A 20,713-nucleotide genomic window follows, 5' to 3' on the forward strand; every position below is an offset into this window, starting at 1 on the left:
AAACTTCTGATCTTGTGATTTTTACTAGTAATGATCTAGATAAACATGAGTGCATGATTGTATGATGATCTGTGACTTTGAAGGACCCGATAGATTTTTATTTCTGCTCATGTGGTTATGTAGTCAGGCAATGGTGTGGGTGGGTGGGCAAAAAGGAAAGGAACGATGTCACTGATGGAGGGCTTCAGCTTCTGGGGCCAGAAATGCTGCTGCTGAAAACAATGCTGAGCCCAGATTATAATGCAAAGTTACTCATCCCAGATTATTATGCAAAACCCATGCATCCATATCCACTTTCAGTTTGAACAGGGAAGAGAAAAATTCTTCATTACTAACATATATCAGGCATTGCCAAAAATTTGTTGAACTGCGTGTCTTGGGCATGCTGGAGTGAAAAGAAAAACACTTGCAGGAAAAAATGTCTGTCTGTTAAATCAAGTACTGCACCTAATAATTACATATGCTTGTCAGGTTTTAAGAAAAACAAAGTTGTGAGGTTTGTTTTCTTAAATGGATGAAAGGATATAACTGTGAATTGGTAAAGTGTGCCAAGAAGCATGGCTTTGCAGGGATATGTTTTGTTATAATTGTTCCGTACTATAATAGCATTTCTCTTCAATGTGGAATTAGAGGGAGGTAGAAGTTCACTAAAAGGTGTCTGTAATGTATTTATTAAGAGGCTTCTTTTATGTGTATAATGCAAAGGTAGTCGGTAGCTAATCTGCAGTAAAAGGAATCTGTGAGCTTTCAAAAGAAATCCAAGTAGGTGGCAACAGAGCAGCGGGAGAAGATCGAGTGGCTGAAGCAAAACTGTCCAGCAGCTCTCCACGGTATAACAGTGCTGAGAGCAATTGCATTCCTCTGGGTGGAGAAAGGCTCTGAACCACCATGGCAGTGAAATGAGGGACCTGTGGAGAAGTGACAATTTCATTGTGGTGATCCTAGAATCTGATTTTCTTCTCTTATTGTATGGAAATTTTGGTTTTGCCCCATGCTGAGGGGAGGGCAAGTCACTCTGTTGTGTGGACTGTTCTTAAATCAAATGCAGAAGGTTTTCAGGGTTCAGAAGGACTATGGCACTTGCTGCTGGTCCTCCTGTGCCCCTCTCTCTAAGCCCTGTTAATTCAGTTGACGTAGACGAACATGGTGGAGCAGCTATGGCTTTTATTCATTTCTTAGGATTGGTTTGCCCTTAATTAAGGGGAAATCCAAGAATGCGGGTTGGAAAGAGAGGCTTGGAGTAAACAATAGGGCTTAAGGGTGGCAAATGCTGCTCTCTCACCTCTCTCTCCTAAATGCATTTTACTTGGTAAATTATAGGAACTATGTGAAGTGACTGAATAATCACTGCTGGATTTCTTTGGACCCTGACTGTAAATCTGTCCCTTGAAAGGGAAATCTGTCTTACTTAATAAGCCCAAGTCAAGTGGTGGAGTCAAAGCTCTCTGAACAAACCACTGAGGAAAGTAAAATATAATTTATCCATAATGGGAAGTCCATCAAAAGCATGTGACTAATGACAATTTAGAGGTAAATCTCCAAACAAGGCTCAGAAACAGAATCTTGCTTTATTGTAACACACGACATAAAGGTCACTGTGTACTTCAGGTTCTTATGTTCCTGGTGTTTATAAGTCCTGAGAGTGAAAGGAGGAGTTTGTGGTAAGAAGGGTAAAGCCTGACTATTCTTGGGTTTTCTCCACCTACTGTGTGAGGAAAAGGGTGTTTAGCTACTTGGGTAACAGGTTTTGTGGATCTGCAGATAGACCAGCACAGGTGAAGGCATTGATGCACTCAATGGCCTTCCTGGCAGGAAGAAGCCAGAAGTGGAAAAATATGGTCCTTGTGCATTATTGCAGGAAACCCACTTTGCAAATTGGGATTAAGCTGGCAAAGCAGTAAGATAACTAGGAGATTTTTACCAACTTGGGAGCCATTGAGGATATGAGAACAAAAGCACAATCTGCATAGAAATCTTGGAGAGGTATTTAAAAGTTATTTTTGGAATGGAGTAAGCAGCACCCCAGGGAAACTGGTCAAGTAATGATATGGTGGTGATAAATCTGGAGGACTTCTTGGGAACATGAAAACTCTGTAATGATTTTATACCCTCAAGTATGTCATTTAAAATATAAGTGCAAGGATATGCTTTGGGTTCGAGGTTGTTTTGGTTTTTTTTTTTTCCCCCTTCCCTTCCCCTGCCCCTCCTGGGTATAATTTCTTTAATGTAAAGTGTTCTTCCAAGAGTGGTTTGCTTACTTGCTTGTAGACTCTTGCATGACTCAGAGCAGTATGTGAAGAATCTGCCTGTGTTTCCAGGGAGCAGAAATCCCTACCTAAGTATGATCTAAAAGGTCAAATTTAATAAATTTATCTCTCAGGAAAACAAGCATCTTTCTTAGCTGGTGGGGGAAAAAAAAAAAGGTTTTGCATTTTAAAAAAAATCTAAAGCATATTATAGTTGTGTAAGTGTGAAGTGCTAAAGCTCGTATTACTGAAAGCATACTGGTGTAAATCCTCAATATGTGTTGAAGTCAGTAGCATTACTCGTAATTCTATTATATAGTCTCTGTAAAGAAAGGAGAGCTGCTGGGAAATGTAATTCAAATTTGGTCTTAAAGTACTTATCTAAGGGCTGTATCCTGCCAGTATTTTTAAAATAAGAGTTGTAATCAATGCCATTGCTTAAAAATCCATGTTGCCTGGTACAGTCATGTGTGATAACGCAGCACTGCAGCAAACAAAGCTATTTCAACTGCAGACTTGCATTCAGCTGGATAGTGCACAGCTGTAGTATAATATATTGCTGTATAATGCAGCACAGTTTACACTGGAAGCATGAGAGAGTGTATTTAATGATATTATGAAGATATCACAGAACTTGGGAGCTTTAGAAACCGTTGGTCAGTGAAGTTTCACAAGGGTGCTGTGACAGGGACTGTGACTCATGGAGTCCTGGATGCTTAAAGTGGTGCCTGTTTTTTATCCTCCCTGCCCTTTACATAAACCCTTTACCACAATATATCTGAGTTGTCAGAAGACCAGAAAAAATATTTAGGTCTCTTTATATTCTTTCTCTCAGAACTGGTGAGTGAGGTGTGTAGAGTAATAATTTTAAGTTAATTTCTAATAGGAATCAATAAAAAGAGGTCATTGTTTCCAGTGTTTTCAGGTGTTGTGTACCAGGAACTGAAGTGTTTTGGATCTCTTAAACAAATTTGTATTTTTTCTGTGGCTTAAATGTATGTACTATGGCAATAACACCCAAGTGGTGCTATGTGGAGTGCTACAAAGCCGTGTGGTCCTGGCTTTGTAGCTGGCTTTGTAAAAACTACTGCAAATGTATCTATGATATACATTTCTGTTTTCACCACAAGCTTTATACCAAGGCTGTGTAAATGGGAATGGATAGGTGGTGAAGGGATGAGGTGCCACTAAGATGTGGCTTGTGTGACTTAAACCATTGGAAAGGTTGTGAATGATGGTGTGTTCATAGGCAGGAGCAGCATAAAATGCCCACAGAAAATCAACCTGACATGAACAAACTTCTTGACACAGGGAAACCTGGGTTAGAAAGCTCCTACTCCGTTTGTACACACAAATGTCCTCTACAGTGTAGAAGTAGGAAGGAAGCGATGTGCTTTTCTTTTTCTCTGCTCTCCTCCTTTCTCACCAGGCCATATGGAAATATTTCAAGGTGGGTTTTTTTTTCTCTCTTTCTCAAAAGAGGTGTATATTCTTCCCCCGCTCCTTCCACAACACCTAGTCATCAGGACACCCCTTTCTCAGGTGGGAGACCTAGTTTGGGTGCCTACTCCAGCAGAATTGAAGAAGTGACTTGAATGTAACCAAGAAGTGGGTATAACCAGCTTGTAGTTCTGTGTGGGCTTGTCTTTTCCTATCTGTCTCAGCTTTTCCTACCTGTCTCAATATAAGGTGTCGTCCCCTGGCCAGTTCCCCCCCCACCCCGTTTAAAAAATTGAAAGAAAAAAATCATAAGACAGCTGAAGTCCTGTCACTCAGGTCAACAACGGAGCTTGGATACTGAATATTTGCATCCAGACTCAGCCCCATGGAATGGGCTCGTCCCAAGGACCACACAAAGCATTTTCTGTTTGAAATTATTTTAAATATGAGAAAACTTTTTCTAGTCTCTGTATGATTTACAAACTTGAAATTACTCAGAATTACCTGTTTGACTAGCCAAAAATAAACCTACCATGTTTCCCTTATGCCTCCTAGAGAAGTAGGACAGCTGACTGAGGGCAGTAACTGAGGAAAGGAACTTGATGTTCTTGTTCACCCTTAAATTGAGAACTGAATGCAGTGTTCATGCAACAGTCCACTCAATTAGTCATGAAATGAATCGGTGACTGCGGTGGGAATGGAGCCCAGGAATCATGATCCCTCTGCTCCAATGGCTGGATTGCACTGCCTTTAAAAAAAGATCCCCTTTTTTGAGTAGGAAATTTAAGAAATACCATGACAGTTTACCATACTAGTTGGCTTGATTTTTTTTTTTTCCTTTCCTCTGAGACAGAAATACAATAAGCAAAGGCTTTGCTAGGATAAATTTTGAAGTCAGGCATACAATGAGAGTCAAGCTGATGTTTCTGTTATAAAATCTTCATTTCATCCCTTCCTGGAAACATGAGTATGAATTATGAACTCCATGACTGGCAACCTTTTCCTGAAGACAACATAGATAACTGGGAGAATATATTCTCTCCTGCTCTGTGTGTGTGACTTCCATTAATGCTAATAGAGTCACTAAAAAGGCAAATATGCCCTTGTTTGTACAAATGGCTGGGAAGTAGATGTTGCAAAAACATACTGGGGAAAAAAAAAAATACTCCATGACACAGCACTGCAAGTCAAAAGAGAGACCTTACCAGCTGGGAGAAGTGGCCCATTGTGAGATAGTCATTAAATATAATGTGGTTTAGAATGGACTGTTGAAAAAGACCAGGTTTTCTTAAAGGTAAAATTAGTTTCCACTTAGAGTACTTTCCATTGTGAGGCTTTTAAAGGGCTCTGCACATACAAACTGCATCAGTATTTAGTAGCGGCAAAGGACTGAGTGCCTGACAACTGGAAAGGTCCCTATTCTTTGCCTGAGATGCAGCAAAGGGCAGTGTTCAAGTTCCTGGCTTGTAGTAAAATCTTTCTGCTTACATCACTTCTCAGTGGAATTTGCAGTGAAGTAGGAACAAACACAAGATCGGTTACTATGTCTTGGCTGGAGGGCAGAACTTTTCAAATGTACGTGTTCAGACTTTTCTGGCTATCTGCTTCACCACGCAGCAGCATCTATTTTACTGGTTTTGTTAATGTCTAGATGGATAAAGTGAGAAATAGCAAGAATATGATTTCTCCAGAGTCTTCAGCCAACTGAAGTGAACTGCAGGATAACTTCTAGTAACTTGCTTTTTCCTCTGGTTGACATACCCACCCTGCAGTTTCAATCAATTCTAACAAAGCACGGATATATTCTTACGGTCAAGTGTTGGTAAGTTTTATAATAGTGGGAGTACTGGGAAATGTATTCGCAATGAAGTATCTATCCAATGCTGGTGTCATTCTTGGCCTCTTATTACATGAGAAAGTGTGAGATCAGTCAGTATGTATTTATGGTGGTAACACAAGTAATGAGATCTGGGGGTTTTCTTGTTTTGGTTTTCCTTTTTGAATTTGCCTCTTTGGGTTGCTGTGAGGCAGAGGACAGCTGTCTTAGCAATGTCTCATCATCTGTAATAGGCAGGTCGTGGACCAGCTTATGAAACTGGACAGTATGTGCAATGTGGATGGATCAATAAGAGGCATGCAAGATGTTTTTGAATAACTTGTAACCAGTTGGACAATGGATGCAGTATCATTTCTACTCTCTTGTCTGCCTTAACACCTGGGAGCAGGAGTTCCCCTGCAGGGAATTTTATCTGTTTGGTGGAGAATCTTGTAAATCTTTTTCCCCCCTCAGATGAGTGCCAGTGAAGTTAGTTCAGAGATTATCTTGATAGGGGTACTATTAAATTATGAATAATTAATAAACATTTTTACTTGGGGAGTTCACATCCTTATGTATCTGTATTGTAACAAAGATGGCAACCATACCTACTTTGTTCCCTTTTTTTTAAAAAACAAAACAAACAAAAAAGGATACCTGCTCAGGAAAACAAGCTTACAGAGTTTAGCCTTTTCCAGTTAGTGTCCAGTGGATATAATGACAAGGAGCTTGCTTAGCAGTGAAGGAGAAAGGGTTTTTCCTGTAACTATGAGTTACACTTGCATCCCAAATGGTGATGACAAAGGATTCTTTGGCCACCTGTGTGTTAGAGCTCTCCATAAAATACATATTGGTGGTATTAAAATGTTGTGAATAAACAGATTCCTTTTGAGTTTCTTCTGAATCAAAGTGTTTATTAAATCCAAATGCCAAGATAGAGATTAAATTTACCAACACTGATACAGCTTGACTTGGACTACATTAAGAGTGCATTTATGCAACTATGAAAATGTGGGAGGCTGGAAAAGCCTATATAGGCTCTTGTCTATTGTAAAGAAAAGTCCTGTTAAAGAGAAATAGGGCGTGAAAAGGCACAGTTGGAAGAGAGGAGTAGGGAAGTAAATATGAATCTTATCAAGATGCAACAGATATTGAACTGATGGAATTAAGCGAACATAAGTATGAATTAAATCAAATCTAGGCTGTGTGTACTCTGCTGAATTAAATCAGGTAAAATCTGGAAATAATAGTGCTTGCCTTCTTCATGGCATCTTAAAAGACATGTCAATCCAAATAAAGCATTAACTGTAGCAAAGTTTCAGATTGTCAGGAGGCACACAACAAATTAATCAAGAATGTCAACTGTCCCACAAAGAACTCTGTAATTCAGCAGCCTCTTCTTGCAGAGAGACTCTAGTCCATTACTCCTGGAAAATTATCATACTATGCTATCAACCATGAAAAGAGAAAAGAAGGTTTCAATAAGCTAAAGGAAGCTTCAGTAAAGGAACTGAAACCTCGAGCTGTCACCACAGGAGAATGACAATCAGATAACTTTTTAAACATAAACACCCACAAAGTTAGGAATATATAGTAGGTTTGAGTTTTTGCATTACTATTTCCAAACAGAAGCAGAGCTGTTAAATTTCTTATTCTAAAATGCAATGAAATTTGACCTGTGTGTGTGTGTTACCTGTAGACGTCTTTGGCTATTGGGGAAGGAGGGAGTGTTACCATGCTATGTATTAGAATCTTTTTTCATTACTTTTTGTTTTCATTCTTCCAACTCCATAGACTGAGCAACTAACAACTGGAGATATTTGCTGCATCTTTATACCTGTATAACTGATACAGAGGAGGTTCCATTCACTTTCAGAGGGAATAATAATCATTGCTAGATGTACACACGCAGATATACACACACATATTTTAGGCGCTAGCTCTTGTCTTAGCTAGGGGTAAATGCATAGGCAATTATGGATTTGTGCTGTCAGGGGGACTAGAGAATCACCACCACCCCCCTCACCCTGCTACAGATAAAGATTCTTGAGAAAACTCTAGGGGTAGCTTTGCAGAAGGTTATTTCCCCTGTCTAAACTACCCAGACTCTGAGTCTTTTTTTCTCTTCTTCCCCTTCCCAAAAAAGAACTGTAATTTCCCTACAACGTTTCTCACACTGTTTTAAGCACTTAACATTGTCCCAATTTTTATGTGGGGAAGCCTCAGCTTAGCTATAGTAAATGGGTGGAAGTTAGAAGACGACAGGCGAAATGCTGAATCTTAAAGCACGCCATTTATTCTGAGCATAGGCTATGATATGGTAAAAGTCTCAATGTTCTGGTCTCGCAGAGCTCCAGCTTCCAAAGCAGCTTTGTAAATGTTCAGTAAACGTGAGGGGCTTTCCAGATCCAGGCATATCCTGCAGCCATAGTTCTGGTGATGTCTTTCAAAATGTGCCTTGTTCTTGTTGTGGCAGCACAGACGGACAGAGCCCTGGGTGCAAGGCTCTGAGCGTGGCAATGCACAAGCCTTTCAGTTCACCTTTCTAGGATGTTCTACGTTTCTGATTGCAATGTCATTTTCAGAGCCTTGCTCAAGCCAGTCTCTTGTGGTAGCAAACCCCATTGGGTACAGGTTTCATACCACGTTGGTTCTGACAACAGAAATAAGCACAGCAATAGCTCATGATAGGTTAGCTTAAAATCACCACAGTGGTTTGCAAAGGTAATAGAGCTGTTAGAGATGTGCATAGAATTGCATCTGTTGCCACGGAGTTGAACTTTGAATAGTGACTGTCACTGAAGTTGGGTATTTACCTTGCATATTTCTAATGAGATGTCATTCTTCCATTGGTAGTGTAAATCCAGTGGTACCTTATGTAATAATGTGTAATGAGTTGTTCCCTACACAATGATGATGGAATATCATGGTGACTTATAACACTCTTAACACGCAAAATGTTGGCAAATGGATTAGCCTTTTAGTGCTGACTGCTGCATCTAAACAATGTACACCCACCGCAAAACGTCAGCACTCTTCCAATGGCAAACGATGAATGGCAGAATTGAAATGAGCGCTCTCATTTATACTTAGAAATGCAATATCGGTAGCTTTTTTGGGAGGAGAGAAATAATAGACGAAGGAGTAAGTATTACAAAAACATAATCTAAGCTAAAGTTAAAAAAAAAAAAAAGAGTAGAGGGGGAAGAGAAAGAAAAGATAATGCAGATAATGTGAAAGAAAAGGTAATGCAGCCTGACTTAAATCAAGCTTAAAACCAGACACAATGAAGTTTTGATGCTGCAACTCTCCATCTTGCAGAGATGCTACTGAAGTTGCAGTTCTCTTTGGTGTGGTGGATCCATTTAGATCTCACTGTACTTTGCATGTTACAAATCGGGTTTTATGGCATTTGAGATTTCTTCTAGGCACTGTCCTCATTTGCTGCTGTCCTCTGGCTGTGACAAATAGCCTTCTGCCCTTTTTTGGGGCCTGTTTCAGCTGGTCTGTCTTATAGTATTCTGGGCTCCTGTCCTTTTTTCCCCCTCTTGTCTGGGACTGGATCCTTTTCTGCATGCGGAGTGTTTGCTCATGCATTTCACAGGAAATTTTGTAACTTGTCCAATTCACTGGGTTTTGATTATTAATATATTTTCTATTACTATTTCACTATTATTAAAATAGCCAGGGGCGTCCCAGCTGAGGTCAAGACCTCACTGTACAAACTTAAGTAAGAGGCAAGCCTGCTCCCAAGTGCTTGGAGTCTAACGGACTGGTGTTTGGATGCCTGCATAAACCACGGGGTTAATAGCCGCATATTTCTACAGGTTTCAGGCTAGGATGCCAAAGCACTTTTCGAACACAAATAAATTTAACCTCCTTTCCTCTATGGAAGTCAGAAATTGGTTCTGTGATAACACTTCCCCCCTCTCTAATTCCCACACATGTACTTGTTACTGACATATATATGACTGTGGTCAATATAGGTGCTTAACTTTTTAAAGAGCCTGTGTAAGTCACTAAGTGCATATTGATTTGAAGCAAATGTAAATTAGAATTAATTTTGACTTGCTAACGTAGTCAAATAAGGAACATTTCTATTGATCTTTGTCCCAGAAGCCAATTATCCGGATTAAGTGTTTTTATTACAAGAAATACAGCATACAGTATATATCATTCTGTATTGATCGGTGTAAAATGGCATATTTAAGACAAAGACTGTAAGTAAGAGTAGTTAACAAGTGATTTATTTTTAAAGAGTATATCTTGTTTTATTTACCCCCACTTTTCCCTGTTCAAAAGCTGTGCTTGTAACTACCACTGACTAGTAGGCTGTTGACGCATGTGGATCAACAGGGATTCTTGTTCATATCATTTCCATTTCGGCTTCCTTCCCTTTCACTCTGCTCTGTCTATGCTGTGTTCCCTCCCCTGCCACTGTAGAGCTTATCTATATTTGCTGCTCCTTAGCATTAAGCGGTTTTTGCCGTACTGGGCTCTGCATGAAAAAAATGTTTTCTCTATTAAATAATTACATTGCAGCAATCTCTCATGCAAGCAAGGACTGCGAAGTAGCTGGAGAATTTAGTAGCGCATGTACAGGTGATGGTTATAAAAAGTGCGCTGAAATTACATGGCAGTGCTGGTGTAAGGACGGGGGAAACAGACCCTTCGGGCATTTGCCCCGGAGCCGCCCCTCGGAAGCCCTCTGTGGCCTGACTCCCGGGGTTAAGCAGGCGGTGGCCTGATCCTTCCCCCGCCGCGTCTCTGAGCTCTGGCGTTACCTCCCCGGGAGCAGGAGCCGGCCCCAGCGCTCCGTTACTAGACAGACTTGCGCTTAAAAGACGGCGACCTCCAGGAATCGCTCTGCCTGCTGTCCTCCCAATGCTGACATTATCTATATGTACCGCTACGGCGGTCCGCGCCTCAGCGCCGCGGCAACTTCATAATCTTGGTAACATCCTGCTCTCAACTCATTTTCTTGGCAGTATTTTAATTACGTTTCGGGCTCCTGAATGAATTTGTTTTCTCTGGATCCTTGGTATATTGAGACGCTTGTCACGTTTGGGTGCCTGCAATCACTGATGCGTTTGTTTTAGGGGATGAATTAGTCTTCTGAGCCTGAGCATGTCCAATTTATGAATTAGATTTCACTGAAAGCTAGAACAAAACAAAACAAGAACCGGTTTTGCTGTACCGCTTTTCTCGCCCACCCCCTTGCCTCCAGCGCGGGGGTAAAAATCTCGCATTTCCCTTTCGCTCGTCAAACGCCGATCACGTCCCGGGCCCGAGCGTGCGGAAGGAGGAAGGGGCATCTCCCCCACCTCGGCGCGGTGTCCCCGCGCCGCCCCCGGCCGCCGAAGTTGGGCGAGCGGCAGCAGGCGCGGCCCCGCGCCCTTACCTCCGGGGGCGTCCCGCCGCGCCGCGTAGTGCCGAGCCGCGCCGCGCCGGTCTCGCCCCGGGCCGGGCGGGGGCTGCGGGAAGCCGCGCAATGCAGGGCGCCGGGCGCCCTCCCGGCAGGGGCTGCCGCCCCGCGGAAGAGCCTGCGCCCGGCAACCGAGGAGCTGCCGAGAACCCCTCCTCTGCCCCCTGCGCTTGGAGCGGCGGCCCCTGCCCCTTTCCCGCGGGAGACATACGCACGTTATATACATATGAAAGATATCTCTCTCAAATTCTGGATATATCCAAATATATTTAATTGCAATTATTGTCCCTGTTCTCGCGCAGCCATCCCGCTTCCTCGCGGAGCTGCCAACTGCCCTCCGAAACGCCCGCCCGGGCGCCCCGCTGCCCGCGCCCGCCGCCGCGCCGTGCCCCGGCGGCACCGAGCGCCGAGGCTCCGCAGTCACGTGGCGCGGGGGGCGGGCGGCGGCGGCGGCGGCGGCGGGGGGGCCGCTCCGCAGTTCGCGGTCTGCCGGCGCCCCGGCACACACCGAGCGCTGGAGGCTCCGCCGCGCCGCCTGCCAACCCGGGATCTACCTCCGTGCGGCTTTAGCCCCGGCTTTTTTTTCTCTCCCCATCGCCCGTTTTCCTCAATCTTGGAAGATTCTTGGGGTGCTGGGGGAATCTGGGGTTTTTTTCTAAGGGGGGTGTCTGGGCATCTCCCCCCGCGCCCGCTGCCTCGCTCCACCTGCCCTTGCGCCTTTTTTCTTCTTTCCCCTGTCTGTCTCTCCACCAAACCCGGGCTGATGTGCTGTGCGAGAGGCTGGAAATGGAAGTGTTGATGCTCTGGCTTTTCCCCTGGATATTTCAGTGCGTTTCGGTGCGGGCGGACTCCATCATCCACATTGGTAAGAGAGGGAGCGGGGGGGTTGGAGAGGGACGCGGTAGATAAATAAATAAATGAAGGGAGCGTCTCGTTTAACGGCGGTAATGTCACAGGCAGCGGCTGAACCCAACTCCGCGGAGAGGCAGGAGGAGGGAGGGGAGAAAAGCAGCTGAATCCCCCCCGATTGTAAAGTTAGGGGCGAAATGCCGGCCGTGCGCCGGGCCGGGCCGGGCCGGGCCGGGCTGCGGAGCCGGGCGCGGGGCGGGGGACCAGCTGGGGCCGCCGCAGCGGTCTCCCGTGTGGCTGGGGAGCCTGTGCTTGGACCTGTTTGCGTGGAAAGGCTTTCTCCCCCCGCCCCCGGCCTCCTCGCCACCGAAAACAAACAACCGCCCCCAACACCCGAGCAGGAGAGAGGCATAATCTGAACGTGCTCGTAGGGGAAACTTTCGGGGAGATAACCCCCTGGTTTCCATCCCCTGCCGTAGCAGGTGTCAGCCGAGCCGGAACGCGGGGGGGGGAACTTGGCTGGGAAAGGGTTAGAAAGGCGAGATTTGCAGCGGCTCTGTGTGTGTGTGTGTCCGTGCGCGCAACTGTTGTGGTTTGAATAAGATCTCATTAAAACCCCTGGGCAGCAAGAAGGCTGGATCAGCAGTGGGAGGAAGAGGGATGAATAAGAGGTAAAGGAAAGGCTGATGTGAACTTTTATGGCTTCTGGGAGCAAGGCACGGTGATGTCCGTGGGAAGCCTGGCAAGCAAAAGCAAGGCTCTGCAGTCACCTTTTGGCTGGTGTTGAAAGGTAGCAGCAGGAACGAAAATGAGGATGTTTAGGGGCGGAGAGGGGGGAGAGAATCACTTGTGGAGGATGATAGAGGAGGAGACGGGAGTACGGCCGGGAAATGAAGAGCCGTAATTCCCACCAGCCTTTTGGGGAGGATGGGAGATCGAAAAAAGGAGGGGGCCGGGCGGGAGCGATCCTGACGAGGGGAGGCTCCGCGGGGACGGGAGCAAAGTCCCGTGTCGACCCGGGGCGGGGAAGGGGAGAGGGGGACCGGCCCTGTAACAAGTTTCCCGGCAGGGGCGGCAGCCCCGTGAGGCGGCTGCAGCGGCTCCGGGGCCGGCGGAGGAGGCTCCGGTCGGCGCCGCTCGCCTCCGGAGCCTGGGGGCGCAGCCAAGGCAGACAGCATTGCGGAGCCATTAAGGAGACGGGGTCAGCCCTGACCGCAGCGGGGGACTCCGGCCCGGGGGCGCTCCCCAGGGCTGGGCAGACCCCGGCGGCACCGGGGCCAGCCCCGCGGGGAGGCAGGGAGGCGGTGGGGCCGCCGGGGGGCAGTACCCGGGCCGGGGGGCGTGGGGGGCGGAACAGCCTCCGCGGCTCTCCCCCTCGGCCCCGCTTCTCCTGCGGGTGGACGGTGTCACCTCGGCTTTTCCCCGCACGAACTTCAACCCGAGTGGTGTTCGCTAACTAACTCCTCGCAGAAATAGCGGTCCGGTGGGCCGGAGGGGAGAGATGCTGCGTGCAGAGCTGTGATTCCACACGGGCAGTGCACGGAGGCTCCAGCCACAGGCACGCACGGTGTGAATCAGCAGGACTTCTCCAGGCTGGGAGATAACGTTTTCTTTCCTCCTTGCTGCCAGCACTAAAGATCTCCCACCGCGGCGTAGAGCAGGGCAGTAAGCCTGGCGTGGGCACACACACGCTCCGTAGAGAGGGGATCTTATGTAACACGCATCGCCAGATGTTTTCACGTTAACTGCATAAACAGGACAGTGAAATTAAAGCTTCCAGGTTACTGGACGCAAATCCTGACTTCACGTTCGTGTGCACGCGTTAGCCTCAGTAAAACCGCTGCCCGAAAGGCAGCAACCCAGGCAGCAGCGAAGCAGCGAGCAAAAAGTTGGTTCAATTCCCACGCCCGATCCCTTTCCCGTCACTGGCAAAGCGAGTCCCGCACCCCGGCGTGGCCCCGGTTCAGGGCTCCGTTAATGCCGGTGGAGCAGAAGTGGCCGGGAGGAGGGTTGCGCTTCCCCGTGCCCGGGGCGAGGCCGCGCAGCCAGCGGCGGCCGCCCACGCGTGGGTCCCGGCACCGCGGCTACCTGGTGGCCCCGGAGCTGCCCCGCCTGGCACCCCTGCGAGCCGGCCCGGGCTTTGCACGGCCCAGGGAGGAGCGGGGGTTCTGGTGCGGCGAGCGGGCGGGCCGAGCCGGTGAGGAGCGGGGGCGAGCCCTCCTCACCCTCTGCCGCCTTCCTCCCCGCAGGTGCCATTTTCGAAGGCAATGCTGCCAAGGACGACGAGGTGTTCAAGCAGGCGGTGTCGGATCTGAACCTCAATGACGACATCCTCCAGAGCGAGAAAATCACTTACTCCATCAAGCTCATAGAGGCCAACAACCCCTTCCATGCGGTGCAGGAAGGTGAGCGCCCCGGGGCGGCACCCACGGCGCGGAGGGGCTGGGCGCCGGGACGGGACGGGGCTGAGAGCCGCCCGCCCCCGGCCCGGCCCGTTGCGGGGGAGGAGGCTCCAGCGCCGGTGGCAGCCCGGACCTCTCCTGGCGCTCGGCTGGAAACTTTTCTTCGGTCGGGGGTTGGCGCTGTCTTACAAGGAAAGGGGAGGAGGGCGCGGTGCGGCGGCTGCGGCGCCGTGCCCGGCCCAGCCGTGCCCAGCCGTGCCGCGCAGGGCAGCCCAGGCTGGCGGTGGCAGCCGCGGGAGAGCCGGCAGGGCAGGGGGGCTCCAGGCCGCTGCTGGATCGGCAAGCGCCTCCCCTCTCCGCGCTGCGGGGCGGAGGCCGGGCCCCACCGCCGCCCCCGTCCCCCCAGCAGAGCCCACGCGTGGACGCGGCGGGGCAGGGCAGACGAGGGGGTCCCGCCCGGAGGGACCGGGCAGGAGGACTCGATGCTTGCGGGAACGGCTGCGGGAGGTGGCGGGGCACAAGCCGGCACCTCTCCCTGCGCGGCCGCCCCCGCGCCTCCCAAGGGGAAGCGGAGCTGGGGCGGCCAGCGGCGGCAGCGCGGCCCCGAGCGAGCGGAGCTCCCTCCCGGGGGGCTGGGAGAGGGTAAGGTAGCCGAGTCGCCGGCTGAAAACCCTCCCGGAGTTTACAAGGTCTGACAAGTAGCTATGTAGGTAAATCATTTCAATTAGATTTTTGCAAAGGAAAACGTTTAAATTAATCAGCTTGCCTTTACACATAAGACTTTAAAAAGATATTATTTGTGATTTAATGAAGCTAAGGTTAATTATGGCCTAGGTTATTTCAGAAGCTGTGTTTTTCAGTAGTAATCATTCTAGAAACAGAGAGCTATTTATATACCCAGACTAGAATATTTAAAAAATGATTCATCACCAGCCTTACCCTTAGTTTTACAGAGCACAGAGTGAATCTTTCCCTGTATGAAAATTTGCATTAATCCATATGTATTTATGTCTAAGTTGTGTACATGCAAATTATGGCTACAAAATTACACCAAATGTTAATTTTCATGAACTCTGAGCAATTTCTTCTGCTATCTTTTTTCCTCAGAGGAGGTGCTAGTTAATATCATGAACATTCAGGAGAAACAGCAATATGTACCTTTTCAAGGGCCTGATGCCATTAACAATAGGATTCCTCCTGCTGCTCTGGAAGCTTAGCAAGGCAGTATGAAGCAAATCTTTGTGAAAATGGGAAGAAGGGGACTTTAAAACAAAACTCCACCCCCATAGTCAGACACCAGAGGAAAATAAAAATCTCTAAATAATGGCAGTTGATTTATTGGCAAAGATTAACTCTGAACAATTGGATCTTCTTACATTTGCAAAAGCTCAGTGTCCTATATTGGAGCTTATTCATATTCATGGAAGTGACAGTAGTTGGCTGGCTGAACAATTGCTTTCAACAATGTCTCCTCTCAGAAGTAAAACTTTATGAAACTATCCAGAATGCCCTGGGATCTGAGCTGACAGTCTTGTGGACAGAGTCCTTTTGCTCAGTTTTGTTGGAAAGCAGAAAAGCATGACTAACTGGAGGTTTCTTCTTGACCTAGTAGGATTTTTTTTTTTAATTGGTTTATTTGCTAACCTTGAAGATTAATATTGCATGTATGAAGACTACCAAGAAAATAAAATTTCTCTGTTGCAAATCCATGCTGAAGCCACAGAAAAGACTCTGGTCAGGTTTTAAATCTTTTTGATACAGAATCTTTGTGCTACCTGAATGTACGTAAATAAAGATGTGTCTTCCTATCCCTTCCAATATGCTCATGTGTCCATTGCAATTAGAATTGCTCTTTGATGAACTGATCCTATGCTGGAGAATTAAGGAAACGGTTGATGAATGTTCTCAATTCCAAAGAGAAATTATTCTCTGTCACTACTTCATTAAGGCATATCAATATGTCTTCTTTTGGGAGGACTACAAAATGATCCTATCCACGAGTAAAACCTTGCCACAGTGTGAGAGCTAAGAGAAGAGTATCAGACTTTGCTCAATTTCCTGGCTTGCTCTGTTGGTTCAGGTCAGGTCTTTTTTTATTTAAGATTTAATTTCCTACTTTTGAAACTGTTATACAACATACTGACAGAATGATCCACAGGACGTACAAGTTGCCAGGGTATTCTTACTGAGCAGTGCCTCTCTGCCCAGTGTTACTTGGTGTCATTCTGACTATTCAAAAATCTCATTGTATCTCACTGCATGGATGTCCTGCTCATTTTAGTAGAATATTGCGTATAGTAGTCCAAACAACCTGGAGCAAATCCGCTGCCCTGACTGCTTGCAGAGTCTTACTGCTGCTATGTAAAGTGCCCTGACATCCACATTATTCTTCTGCATTGTCTTTCCAGGCAGTGCCATGGAAATCAATGTTGCAAGCATTAGTTTCATAGCGATGGAACTTTTTATAGTAAAAGCCAATCCGGAATAAAAATAGACCATTGTGATACTATCGCCAGAATAGTTCATGCAATCAAACCAATCACAAATATTGTTTTTATTTGAGCCGTCTTGTACACAGTCTTGTGAGATGACATTGTAAATTATTCCTTCAGTCCTTTTTAAAGAGTGCTGCAAGCAAGGACCTTCATTTCAATGATACTGTGCTGGTAAAATTATGGAAAGCCATCCCTCCACGTAACAAGGTCTATTACACAGTAACAAGACTTTATTTACTGATGGAGATAGTTTTTAACATGTGTTTGACCTGGCATTTATTGTGCAGTTAGAGAACTCGTGCAGGGGTAGGAAGCACGGAAGAGTAGTAACTGTAGGGTTTTCTCAGTAAGGGCAGTGCATTTGCAGAACTAAAGGCCAAGCAAAAGATGCCTTGCCTTTCATAAACGGAGTAGGTTTCAGTGCTGGAAGGTGCTGGGACATGTCATAAGATTTTGGAAAAAAGCTTTAGGGACTTTGCTTTAGAGAGAGAAGGGCGCTATTGTGATAGTATCTGGTGACTGAAATAGGTGAATAAAATTCAGAGATCCTTTTTCTTCAAAGACTTGGTGAACACTTGTGTTAACAGTTGTGTCGGGTGCCAGAGAATAGTAATTAACAAAAAGTGTAAATTGTGTTCTATCCTTATCTTTCATTTTAATGTACATTGCAGAAATAAGATCCTGCTATGCTGATAAGTAAAGAGATTGTTTGGCCCCATCAAACTCATATTCTATAACAAAGTGTGGCAAGTGGGTGGCAGGAGTTCCAGTGGCAACGGGTGTAACAGTAAAGAATAAACAGACTCTGGTGTACACATAAAATAGGACTTTGTTGTCTGTTTGCGCTTGCAAGCAGTTGTCGCATTTTGTAGAATATTGCTTTTATACATGTGGCAATTACTTGAGGGAAATATTGTTTTTTCACTGACTGTCATGGGAGAAAATATACATGGGGAATCATTGCTCTTTTCACATGATTTAAAGAAACGAGCTCAAATCACAAACATGATGTTAAATTATATCCTTGCTTCCAAAAGAGCTATGTGCCCAGTTTCTGTTAAGCGATCGAGATGTGAGATAAGAAGCTCTTGTTTGTGTGTGGTGTGTATTTAAGCTGGTATTGTGGTAACCCTTTTGTGATTCAAGGATTCAAATAAGCTCAAAGGTATGAGAAAAACTTTAAAGCTTTCAGTTCAGATTGGGATTTTTGAGCCTGCCATTGGTGTTGAAAAGAGACTTCGTGTATGACATAGGGGTGGCAAACAAGCTTCTAGCTGGGCTTGAAAACATGATGGCATGGTTAAACTAAAAACCAAACAAAACTAACATGTAAGTTTTTAAAATGTTGCTTTTGGAGGGGGAATAGTTAGCTGTAGGTCAAAACTGGGGCATAGGAAAGCTAATACTTAACTTTTGTAGTGCTTTTTGGAGAAGGGATCCAAAGGAGATAGTTACTCAGAAACTGTGAAACTTAAAAACCCTGTTTCTCAGTGGATGATGCTTGCACATCTATGGAACTTTCCTGGAGCTGAAACTTGCTGTTCTCTCTGCATAGCAATTTCAAATGAATTGTTTCTAATTTGAGCACCCTTGTATGTGTGCTTGTTGATGTTAAAATGCTGTCAGCTCTGGAAAGCAGAACAAATTTGGAAAATCAGAATGTGATTCAAGAGCAAGAACGGTGTTCCATAAATGGGTTTATTGTCAGTCCCGTGTATGCTGCTGTGGTTTCAGGGCAACAGAGAGCTGCTGATTTTTTGGATGTCTGTGTTGCATACCGTTGAGTCAATCTAATCTCTTATCATATAGTCTGTAGGACTTGGTAACGATACATACTTGGCATAGTTCTTGAACGATCTTGGCTTAGCACATATATTTCAAATTACTACCACAGTTGCTTTCTAACAGTTTTATTTGTTGAGAAGGTATAAGCAGATCAATGTGTAGATAATTAAGATGAAATACAGACCTGGAGAATGGAACTCAGCAGCTCCATTGCTAGTCTTGCATTTATTTGCCTAGCCAAAATCCCAAGCAGAGCTATACTTGTTGTATGCGCATTGCCCAGTGGTAGGGAACTGTGGAGTAGTGGAGTGACTGTATGCTTGTGTGTGTGCATGTGGCTTGGGTTTTTTAGGTATAGCTCTTTTTACAAACCTGGGACACTATTTCAAGGTAGTGGAAGTGTCCCTGACTAGAAACCCACAGATGGGCCAGAAGCTGCATCCTGGTTTTGGCAAAATACAGAATTCAGGCTTCAGGTAAAGGACTGTTTTCTCTGTTGGGAGAATTTAAACTTAGGTGGCTATTACACGTAGAAGAGGAAGACCTAACAACAACCGTGAAAAGATACCCCTGGGTCATGGTGATAACTCTCCCCTAGCCATTGCGTAAGCCCAGATCCAGCACCATATAAAGCTATGTCAGAGAGGTGTTTGTGTAAATGCGGAGTAAGACATTTTATTTTGTTGAGCTATAGTTTCACATGCCCTGGAAGTGAAGGTTGTTGTTTTTAGAGTTAGGATGTTTTAATACCAGAATGGAAGAGTAGAGAGAAAGGACAGGGAAGCGTAACAAATGCAAACAAAAAATAAGATGAAAATTCATAAAATATTGCATATACAAAATATGAGTTTATTTAAAAACAAAGCTTTATTGATTTGACTGCATGGGATTGGGGAATTTGGTGCCTAGCTAGAAATCATAGGCTGTACTTAGATTTTTAATGCAAAACATAAAAAAATAAAAAATTATCATCTGCCAGAATTGCAAAGGATTGGTTTATATCAATATAGTATCAATTAATTTTTTCCAATGGTTTCTCTTGAGTCTTTCATTGCCACATAACTTTACCTTTATCTGCTCTTCTGCGGCTTGCTTGAACACAGATTTCACACAGTTTTCACCAGGATACAGGGTCTTGTTTGGAAGTTTTTGACAGGTGAACTCTGAGCTCTCCAGAAAGGGCATAGTTACATACATTTATTCTAGTTTTAATCTGAGCTTTCAACACTTGTTAAAAAACAACCGGAAAGAGTGTAGGTAGGGGTTCCCTCCCATGGTCATAGAGGCCGTGCTGTGCAACTATACGTTTTTTCTACTAGTCTGCTGCAGTTAAAAGCTCAGTGGGGTGAATGTGCTTAGTTCTACCTCCTTGTGCTCTCTGAGACCAGACCAAGACTTGTTAAGGACCACCACAGTGAAGACATCTGTGACACTATCATCTCATTGTGCTTGTGTTTTTATGCTCTATAGTTGCACGGCTCAGTGTATTATAAACCAGAGTGATTCACAGAGCTAAAGAAAACAGCAAATTAAAATGTCCATCTCTTCCCATTCTTGTGTTTTTGTTATGCTGAAAGCAGGGACCTGCAGATGTCTTCAGTGGGAAGGAAAGGAGTCAATAGCCCATAAAGGAGACCGTTTGGTGCTGAGGACGAAGGCAGGCTACAGACTGTGGGCAAACATCCAAATACACCTTTTTTTTTGTTGTTCCATTCTGCTTGTGATTTGTTACTTTGTAGGCACAGCTATTCAGGTTCTGGTCACAGTTTAACTGCAGGTGCAAAATATTTTGTACTTTTGGAAGGCAGTCCTACTCAAACACATCCCTGCTACAGCTTGGTTTTTTTTACAGGATGTACTGGGGTTAATTCTACCTCAGCCATGTTCTCTGCTTTTGCATTTCAGGCTGGGGCTGAGCTGCCCGGGGAGCGAGCTCCAGACAGTGCCATGCAGTGGGGTGCAGCAGGCAGTGAGGAGTCAGGAGAAGGAGGTCCTGCTGTGGGCTCACAGCTTAGCATCCCAAGGTAGTAAGGGTTTTTTTTGTGGAAACACCGACAGTGTGGATGGGACCGTTTGGAGCACAGAGTCCAGCCCCAGGTCTGTGGAGGCTGGTGACGAGGAGGTGGCATGCTCAGTGTGCCACAGGAGGTGTCTCAGCCCCCACTTGCTGTGGGATGATGGGGAATCCCTTGTTGTTTTCATGCTTTGTTGTTAAAAGGTTTTTATTTTGTCTGAAAGATTTTTTTCACTCCTTC

The 20,713-nt window shown here is 45.6% G+C and overlaps 1 protein-coding gene across 7 annotated transcripts in view; it reads left to right on the forward strand.

Annotated features, from left to right (window-relative positions):
* Positions 1-3,762: 3,762 nt before the first annotated feature.
* The window catches only part of GRID1 (glutamate ionotropic receptor delta type subunit 1), a 563,457-nt gene continuing 546,506 nt past the window's right edge, over positions 3,763-20,713 (forward strand). The window contains exons 1-2 of one of the 7 annotated variants that reach the window (XM_075505260.1): positions 3,763-3,854; positions 14,026-14,181. Coding sequence is in view for 2 of the 7 variants with exons in the window: in XM_075505263.1 (XP_075361378.1) it covers positions 11,714-11,792; positions 14,026-14,181 (235 nt within the window). In the remaining 5 variants the exon portion in view is untranslated. The other 6 variants (XM_075505263.1, XM_075505257.1, XM_075505258.1 and 3 more) reach the window with 6 other exon arrangements.

The sequence above is a fragment of the Mycteria americana genome, chromosome 6 (assembly GCF_035582795.1).
Source record: "Mycteria americana isolate JAX WOST 10 ecotype Jacksonville Zoo and Gardens chromosome 6, USCA_MyAme_1.0, whole genome shotgun sequence".
NCBI classification, from domain to species: domain Eukaryota; kingdom Metazoa; phylum Chordata; class Aves; order Ciconiiformes; family Ciconiidae; genus Mycteria; species Mycteria americana.